Source organism: Alligator sinensis, unplaced genomic scaffold, assembly GCF_000455745.1.
Source record: "Alligator sinensis unplaced genomic scaffold, ASM45574v1 scaffold493_1, whole genome shotgun sequence".
Lineage (NCBI taxonomy): Eukaryota > Metazoa > Chordata > Crocodylia > Alligatoridae > Alligator > Alligator sinensis.
In genome coordinates, this window is record NW_005842513.1 from 442,466 (window position 1) to 452,775 (window position 10,310).

Sequence of the window (10,310 nt, forward strand, 5' to 3'; positions counted from 1 at the left end):
AATACACTCAACTCAGACAAGGCCAATGCCTGATCATTTGTTCATATACTGACATCAAAAGGACATTTTTTTTTCAATGTTGATCATTAGCTCTATCGGTAGAATATCTTACAAAATAACACCTTAGAAAACAATAACAGCATATAAAAAAAAATATTTTTTATTCATATGCAAGGCAAAGGATAGAGAAAAAAGATTATAGTCCACCATGCTTCCTCAAAGATGAACACTCATATCAAACTGGTTTGTTCAGCATGGATCAGGCACTTATTACAGCTTGCCTTAGCTTAGATTATATAAATTCAATTACCAGTGTCATTACCCAAACAAATAACAAATAACATATCCCACATTCTCTCCATTAAGGATTACAGTGGACTATGGTGTTTGGCATCTCAAACAACCTATAGGATTTTATACTTATCTTTTGGCTTCTTCCAATAGTAAATACTTTACAATGTGGAAAATCAATTATAGACATAAATGTGAACATTTTCCAGGAGTAGCCTCCTCAGTCTCCAAAAGCTACAACCAGTGACTAATGAAGACTGTTCAGTGAAGTAGTCGAGATAGATATTATAGATATGGAAATGTTTTATACCTCTGACTGCAAGTTATTTTCATCCCTTGTTAGTTCACAAAATTCTGTTAAAATAAATATTTCTCTTGAGACACTAGATTCTTCTGAGAGAATCTTCTCTTTTAAATAAAGGCAGTAACTACCTCATATTTATAAGAAAGAAATCAAGAAACACCTCATTAGGAATGGAGGAACTCATTTTTCCTGTAACTTGTGAAGATCCCATTTATGGGACATCATAATTTGCCAGGTTTGCTATTCCTATTTCATAAAATATCAACACTGAAATCCTTTAGGATGAAGAGCACTGTGTGCGCCTTGTACGAAAAGGCGATTTCCAACTAGGTGAGGTCTAAGACCTTGAATGAATCAAAATTCTATAGCTGATTAATCAAACTTTAATGGTGTTGTAGCCCAGTGGGACATATAAAGTTTAATGCCAATTAATTTACTAGCCTAAATCAAATAATCATCTGCATAGGTAAACATACTATATGCAATCCCGTTGAACCAGTTAACTGGAAAAGGGAAACTCTTTGGAAATCTGATCCAAGGCTGTAAGAAACAGAGATAACAGACTTAAAATGCAGACACAGAAATGGCAGTTTCTGAAATGCTTTTCAGGGAATATATCAAGTTTGTACCACTACTCTTTTCCTAGTTACAATATAAACTTCTTATTTCTAACATGGATGATCAAAAGGCTTTCTCCTTTTAAATTATCTTAATCTGTATAGAGGTCTGTTAAGATAACAATTTTCACTTTTCTGCCCAAACATCTGAAGTCAGGAAAGAAATACAAAAGATGAGAGGGAGAGCTTTATTGAAGGGTTAGGGTTAGGTTTTTAGCTACTTCGGTGGTTGTATAGTACTGTTCTGCTATACTTTAGCCATAGTTGGGTATCCAGTTCATTTTTATTTTATTTTTTTTAAATTAAGGATATCAAGAACTTACACACAGAAGTGTTTTTTAGCATTTGTATAGATTCATAAAATGAAATTTCCTCAGAATAAAAACCGTATTAAGGAATTTTTAAAAAGCACCATTCCATATATTTAATCAAACTTTGTTTAATGCCGTCTTACCTTAACATTTCTAATGGATTGGTCTCGTGCACCTGATTGCCACATCTGGGGCAATCATTACTGTCTTCAAAGTGCTGAACAATACAAGTCTTACAAACTGTACAAAGCAAAAATAAACAGTGTTAGGCAAAATGTGACCAATGCAGCACTTTTAGATCAAGAAAATATTATTGTTCACAAATGACCTACTATAAAAAAAACAACCAGACAAAAACAAAACAAAACAACCAGGCCAGTGTTAACTAGATAATGTAGCAAAAACTAGAGAGGTAACAGACAACGTACTCTTTTGTACTGTCCTGTTCCCCGAAGTCATGACTAGCTCTGCTCTGTGATTATATTATTGTATTGAGTCAATCAGAACAGGTTAGGCAAGTTCTAGTTCTAATTTTAATTCTTGTTATTCTAATTATAATCCTCACAACATTACAGAATGCATAATCACACCACTTAGTCCTTAATCAAGGTCCAAGACAGAGTGTACTGAAAACTACAGTACAGCAGGAGCTAACTATGATTTTAAATCTGTTTTTGAAAATTCTAGAGTTCTCAAAAATCCGACACTTTTTAAAAATACACTACATCGGGGAGTAGCGGTAGCTGGTCCCGGAACAGCGGCTGCACGTGGAGCGGCAGTGCAGGGTGGTGGATGCAGCTGCTGGGTACAAGCTTCCCCCTCCGTGTCCGGGGTGGCGGCAGGTGGTTGCAAAGCAGAGGCCGAATGTGGTTTAAAAAAATCTGGAATTTTCAAATTTCCAGCAGGTGCTAGGTCCCAAAAATGCCGGATTTATAAGGTTATACTGTATCTTTGCTCTTTTAGAAAGTATTAGATAAAATTAAATATATAAGAAAAGGGTCCCAAATGTAGAAGCAAGTTACGTTTCTTCTAAGATGTAAAGGCCTTCAACATTAGTGATGTCAGGACTGATGAACATCAGTATATGAATCTTAATATCCAGAACAGATTCATTGATACTGCATTAAAAACCCAACAGTCATTTAATCCTATAAACTGTTACTAAACCAAGCACAGTATTGCAACATGTTTTCTTCTAAACACAATTAATTACAGACTTTACTGTCATTAATACTAAAAATGATACAAAACTTGTTAAGACCTGATAGGTTGGTTCTTACATGTGTAATTTTTCACCTACACTGAAACAACAATTGCAAATAGTTTAACAAATGGACATAAGTAGTGTTGGCAATTCCAGTATAGCTTCTGCTGATATAACTTAAAAGTTTTACCATCCAAAGACCCAAGACCACTTCTAAAAAAAATTGCTAAAAACTATGGACATAGAGATTTCTGAGGAACTCCTAAAATCATCACAAAAATAAAGTCAAACATTTAATAATTTGGGCAGCCAGTACAGCAGGCCAACTGGACATTCAGGAAAGTTAAAGCAAATTAGCTAAAGTTGTGAAATTAATGCACATACATTAACATGCATTAAACCTGTATGTGGACACTAACAGGGATTCAGTGCACTTTAACTTGTGTACATTAAACTTAATAGCTTTAGCTCAGCAGCCAGAAACATTAGAGACGCAGGTGGGAACAAGTTGGATAGGGTCCAAAATGGGTTGGCGCTCCAACCTGATTGCCACTGTTGCTTCTCCCTGGTCCCCTGCTATATTGATAGAACATATGAATGTTATGAAATTAGAGATCCACATCTGTATACTAGCTGATGAGCATATTTTCTTTCCAGATACATTTAGCAATTTAGTTCTGTTAGCGGCATTTTATATGAATGGTGTATAGTTATGACAGTGACTGAAGAACAAGTGAGAGAACAAGGAGGTACCAGCAGTCAATACCGTTTACTAAGCTTGCATCTTCTGATAATGTAGTGCCACAGAACTTGGCAAGTTCTAACAACACTTCACTGATAGGTGTTACTATTCTATGTGGTAATGAAAAAAGACGCATATCTAATAATCTGTATTTTTTACTGACTTTTCCTACTGGGAAGTGTGAATTCTCAGCCATTTTTCTGAAAATATCTGGAAAGCTTTTATAATAATCAAAGATAACAATGAAGACAGTTACTTTATTGGGAGAAGACTGAGATAGAGTTGCTGAAGGAAGATTGGTTAGAGCATGTCGCTTTTCTTTTAAAGTAAACTGTTGGTGATGTTGAGGAGAATGCTGAGGCTGAAGATTTCTGGGGTCTGCAAGATCCAATGGATGCGCTGAATTGAGATCTGTGCATCTCAAAGAACAGGGCATTTAATGTGATGATAATGCCATGGAATCCAGTGCAACCATTAGCAGCATCTACATGAAAATTAAGTTGAAGGCTATATATGGGATATTTTCTGTCTGTTCGGTCTTTCTGCCCGAGAACAATATTCGAGCTGAATTTCTGATGAAAAAGCAGGGTGTTAAGTGAATGATGATATTTGTCTGTCAACTTTGAAGGCAGATGAAAATGATGAACAAGAACATTTTTTTCACAAATGGAGAAGCTGCTCTCTGAGGAGCTCCTGTTTCTATATGAACACAGGTATGGCAAAGGTAGAAAAGATGTTTTAAAAGTTGTCTTACCAGAAACTAAGGATGGACAAAACATCTAACTGAAAAATGGCTTTTCCTAAGCAAACAGGACAATGACCACTGTAAATGTCATTGGGAATAGTGTAGACTCTTGTGTTGAGTATGCATTCTTTTGCCTTGCATTACAGTAGCTTTAGTAGGCCTTTGGGTGTATTAAGCAAGGCCAAATGAGCATAATTTTTTCAGAAAAGACTAGCCAGTCTTAAGACATCAAATCTTTATTAAGGGTTCAGGTCAGTGTGTTGTAACTCAACCAACAGGAAGACACAATTACATTTCCTTTCTGACCAAATATGTCAAAAAATTTTCATCAAGTCATGCTATAAGCCTTCGTTTAAGGGGATAAAAAGGGGGCTCAGTGCTCTGAGATGACTTCCTCTGTCATCCTTTGCCAATACTCCTGTCTGCAGGCATAACAAAGATCCAGCACCCCTTAGAAATTATTCTCTCACTTTGGGTAAAACTCCCTTACCTGGCTGGCCACCAGTTACAAAAAACGAAGAATTTTAAGATGCATAGATTCTAAGTTGTAAAAGCCTGCTTATTTCTGCTTGAATCATAAAATTATATCCAGATGTATGCTGTGCTGTTTTTTATTTTCATAGATTTCATAGACATTCGGGCTGGAAGGGACCCCAAAGGATCGGGTCCAGCCCTTGACCCAGGGGCAGGAAGTCAGCAGGGATCATAGGATCCCAGCAAGATAAACATCCAAATGCGACTTGAAGGCGTTCAAAGTGGGTGCTTGAACCACCTAGTCTATTCCAAACCTTGCGGGAATGGACAATAAGTAAGTTCTTCCTTATGTCCAACCTGAATCGGTCGTGGTGGTTTGTGACCGTACAATCTTGTCATACCTTGGGGTGCTCTGGGGAACACACGTTCCCCCAGATCCTGGTGAACAGCCCTGATAAATTTGTAGGTGGCCACCAGATCACCCCTGAGCCTGTGATTTTCCAGGCTGAAGAGTTCCATGGCTCTCAGCCTGTCACCATAAGGTCTGTTTTCCTGACCTCTGATCATGCGCGTGGCTCTTCTCTGCACTCTCTCAAGCTTCTCCATATCCTTTTTGAATTGTGGGGCCCAAAACTGGACGCAGTACTCCAGCTGTGGCCTCACCAAGGCCAAGTATAACGGGAGAATGACGTCCTGGGATTTGCTTGAGAAGCATCTATGGATGTAAGCCAGCGTTTTGCTCACTTTACTAGCTGCAGCATCACATTGAAGGCTCATGTTCATCTTGTGGTCAATCATGACCCACAAGTCCCTTTCATCTGTAGTGCTGACCAGCGTATCACTGCCAAGCCTATACGCAAGCTGCAGGTTTTTCTTCCCAAGGTGGAGAACCTTGAATTTTTCGGTGTTAAACACCATCAGGTACTCATCAGCCCATTTCATGAGCCTGTCAGGATCTGCCTGGATCACCCTCTTGTCTTCTATTGTGGATGCTTTACCCCAGAGTTTGGTGTCATCGGCGAACTTGGCCACCCCGCTGCTGACAACAACGTCTACATCATTGAAGATGTTAAAGCATGTAGGACCTAGGACAGAGTCTTGAGGGACCCCCACTAGTCACAGGGCACCACGACGACTGACATCCGTCAACCACCACCCTCTGGGTCCTCCTGCAGAGCTAGTTCCCCAGCCAGCGGATCGTGGTGAGGTTGAGGCCGCAGTTAGCCAGTTTTGCCAGGAGGTGATTGTGGGATACCAGATTGAAGGCTTTTTTAAAGTCAAGATATATGACATCAATCTCTTCCCCCTTGTCCAGGTGATAGGTCACCTGGTCATAAAAGGAAATGAGATTGGTCAAGCAAGACCTACCCACAACAAACCCATGCTAGGTATCCCTCAGGAAATTGCTGTCAGCTAGTCTGTTAAGGATGATAATCTTTTCTAAGACCTTCCCCAGGATAGAGGTCAGGCTGATGGGCCTGTAGTTTGCCGGATCTACTTTCCTCCCTTTTTTAAAGATAGGCATGACATTGGCCTTCTTCCAATAATCGGGCACTTCACCAGAGCACCAGTTCTCAAAGATCCGTGCCAGGAGCTGAGCTATGATGCTAGCCAGCTTCTTGCGCACCCTTGGGTGTAAACTGTCAGGGCCCGCTGACATGAAGGTATCCAGCCTGTCAAGGTGTTCCTTCACTAGGTCAGCACTGATGGAGGGTAAGGAATCTCCCTCACCTGGGCATCCCTGACCCACAGTGGGCAGGGACATCCCATGGGACGGGTGAAAAACTGACACAAAGTACCTATTTAGCAAGTTTGCTTTTTCATGGGCATCAGTTGTCAGTTGTCCCATCTGGTTTAGCAGGGGCTCAATGTTGCCCTTGCTTTTCCTCCGGCTCCCTACATATCTTAAAAAGGACTTTAATTGTCTTTGATATTTGTAGCTAGCTGGAATTCCATCGCAGCCTTGGCTTTCCTGGTTTGCTCTCTGCAGGTCCAGATCAGAGCAGAGTATTTCTTTCTTTCGAGACGGGATAAACTTTGCTTGCAATTTGTTAGCAATATTCATAGTTGGAGAAATCCAGTCATTTGCTTCGCTATATACTACATTGGAGAATGTGTTTTGTATGGTAATGGAGCTGCAAAGGAGACCTTCAGTTCTCCTAGACCAGCATTTCTCAACCTGTGCGTCACAACCCAAAAGTAGATTCTTTAAAAATGGATTCTCCTTTAGAGGAGAAAAATGTGGGAAACCGTGCGTTCCCCTTGCAGGTTGGCAGAGTTCCAGCGGTGCGTTCCTCATCTCCACCCAGCTCAGGGGCACAACCTGGGCCTTGGCAGATGTGGCAAGTCCTGCTGCCCTCAGGCACGCAGTGGGGCTGGGTTGGCAAAGTGGCTGGACTTGCTTCCCAGCAGCTCCTTCAGGTTGCTGCCAGCCCCAGCCCCGCTGCCTGGGCATCCAGGCCCATCCATCATGGGGGGCGAGACCTGTGCAGGCAGGGCATGCAACTAGGTAGATGGGATGGGACCGCAGATAAGCTGGGCTGGGATCACAGGGCAGGATCGCGGTGTGGTGACAGCGTGGGGCTGGGGCCCGGGCCAGAGCTGCTGATCCACTGTATGTACAACCCTATGATGGGACTGGCTCTGCAGGCAATGGATTGCAGCTCTGCCCCACACTGCCATGGCCTGCAATCCCACCCTCAGCCACCAGTCCCGCTCTCAGATGAGCACAGATCAGAGCCACTTAAGAGTTTTGGAGAGCTGTTGGGGAGAGGGGTACTGAGCCAGCCCATGACAGTTCACCAGACATCTTGTGGGAAGAGTGTTTGGCCAAATCTGAGTGGTTGCAAAGCTTCCTCACGTGCATGGATGAGCTTTGACGCAAGGAGTCTACGGACCAACGAGAGGTAAAGCGCTGCTCGACCTGGTACTGGCAACTGGGGATGACCTAATCAGTGACCTAATGATCAAAAGGAAGCTGGGTGACAGCAACCACAAACTGATCACCTTCACCATCTGCCAAAAAGCTGGCAAGCCAGGCAGCAATACAGAAGTCTTTGACTTCAGGAAAGCTGACTTTGACAAGCTCAGGAGGCTCATCGGCGAGGCCCTAAGGGATCACGACACCAAGGGGAGGGGAGTTCAGGAAGAGTGGTTGCTCCTCAAGGGAGTGATCCTAGATGCACAAGCTAAGTCTATTCCTTCTTGGAGGAAAGCCAGCAAAAGGGCACAGCAGCCCCCTTGGCTCAGCAAGGAACTAGCGGACCTCCTGCATCTAAAATGACCTCCAAAGGATGGAGGACGGGATCCACCTCCAAGGAGGAATACTCTGCACTGCTCCGGACCTGCAGGGAGCAAACCAGGAAAGCCAAGGCTGCAACTGAACTCCAACTAGCTACAAGTATCAAGGACAATAAAAAGTCCTTTTTTTAGATATGTGGGGAGCCGGAAGAAAAGCAAGGGCAACATTGGACCCCTGCAAAACCAGATGGGACAATTGCCAACCGATGCCCAGGAAAAAGCCAACTTACTAAATGAGTACTTTGCATTGGTCTTTCACAACTCCCATGGGATGTCCCTGCCCATCACGGGACAGGGAGGCCCGGGTGAGGGAGATTCCTTGCCCTCCAACAATGCTGACCTCATGAAGGAACACCTTGAGAGGCTGGACACCTTCAAGTCAGCAGGCCCTGATAATCTACACCCCAGGGTACTCAAGGAACTGGCTAACATCATAGCTCAGCCCCTGGCATGGATGTTCGAGAGCTCCTGGCACTCTGGTGAAGTGCCCGAAAACTGGAAGAAGGCCAATGTGGTGCCTACCTTCAAGCAAGGGAGGAAAGTAGATCTGGCAAACTACAGGCCCATCAGCCTGACCTCTATTCCGGGGAAGGTCTTAAAAAAGATTATCAAAGAGGCCATTCTTAATGGACTGGCCAGTGGCAACATCCTGAGGGATAGCCAGCACAGGTTTGGTTAAGCAAGACCTACCCGCAACAATCTTATTTCCTTTTACGACCAGGTACCTATCACCTGGACAAGGGAGAAGAGATTGATGTTGTACATCTTGACTTTAAAAAAGCCTTCGATCTGGTATCCCATGATCACCTCTTGGCAAAACTGGCCAACTGTAGCCTCGGGTCCACCACAATCTGCTGGCTGAGGAATTGGCTCCGTGGTTGGACCCAGAGCGTGGTGGTTGACAGAAGTCAATCATCATGGTGCCCTGTGACCAGTGGGGTCCCTCAAGGCTCTGTCCTTGGACCTATATTGTTCTACATCTTCATTAATGATGTGGTCATTGGAGTCAGAAGTGGACTGGCCAAGTTCGCCGACAACACCAAACTTTGGGGTAAATCATCCACACCTGAGGACAGGAGGGCAATCCAGGCTGACCTTGACAGGCTTAGGAAATGGGCGGACGAGAACCTAATGATGTTTAACACCAAAAAATGCAAGGTTCTCCACCTTGGGAAGAAAAACCTGCAGCATGCTTATAGGCTCGGTAGTGCTACACTGGTTAGTACTACGGATGAGAGGGACTTGGGGGTCATGACTGACCACAAGATGAACATGAGCCTTCAGTGTGATGCTGCGGCTAGTAAAGTGAGCAAAACACTGGCTTACATCCATAGATGCTTCTCAAGCAAATCCCAGGATGTCATTCTTCCATTGTACTCAGCCTTGGTGAGGCCACAGCTGGAGTACTGCATCCAGTTTTGGGTTCCACAATTCAAAAAGGATGTGGAGAAGCTTGAGAGAGTCCAGAGAAGAGCCACGCACATGATCAGGAAAACAGACTTCACAACAACAGGCTGAGACCCATGGGACTCTTCAGCCTGGAAAAGCACAATCTCAGGGGCGATCTGATGGCCACCTATAAGTTTAGCAGGGGTGACCATCAGGATCTGGGGGAACGTTTGTTCACCAGAGCACCCCAAGGGATGACAAGGTCGTACGGTTATATACTCCTGCAAGACTGTTTCAGACTGGACATAAGGAAGATTTTCTTTACTGTCCAAGCCCTAAGGTCTGGAGTAGCCCACCATCGGAGGTAGTTCAAGCACTTACTTTGAACGCCTTCAAGAGAAATTTGGATGTTTATCTTGCTGGAATCCTATGCACCCAGCTGACTTCCTGCCCCTGGGACACGGGGCTGGACACAATGATCTTCCGAGGTCCCTTCCAGCCCTAATGTGTATGAAATCTGTGAAAACTCCCTAAGTGGCCCTCAGGCTCAAATAAATTGCTCATCCTTGTGCATATTCCCTGCAAAGAAAAAAACAACCCCAAAACAGTTTGACTAAAATTTCATGCAACTAGCTTAAAACACTAGGACAACTTACACAGTTGGAAAAAATACTGAACTGTAAATTATTATTGATATTATCTAGAATAACTTTTGCTTTTGCACCCATAACTGTGCTGCCATTAGGAACTGTCTAGAAGTAGCAGCTGATGTTCTACCTCCAAATCTTTGAACTCACCTAAATAGATATATAAACATATGTCAGTACTGCTACCCATATCAACACCAAAGGAATAAAACATCACTGATAGTAAGTATATGTGCACATATATATGTAGACATGTACATCATTTTAGTTTCTTTAAACACAGGTG

General features: G+C 43.1%; 1 protein-coding gene across 9 annotated transcripts in view; it reads right to left on the reverse strand.

The window, feature by feature from the left end:
* Window positions 1-10,310, reverse strand: part of PCGF5 (polycomb group ring finger 5) — a 58,815-nt gene that overhangs the window by 34,350 nt on the left and 14,155 nt on the right. For all 9 annotated transcript variants that reach the window (XR_003095874.1, XR_003095875.1, XR_003095876.1 and 6 more), the window contains exon 2: window positions 1,667-1,763. Coding sequence is in view for 4 of the 9 variants with exons in the window: in XM_025213239.1 (XP_025069024.1) it covers window positions 1,667-1,763 (97 nt within the window). In the remaining 5 variants the exon portion in view is untranslated. The remainder of the gene's footprint in view (window positions 1-1,666; window positions 1,764-10,310) is intronic.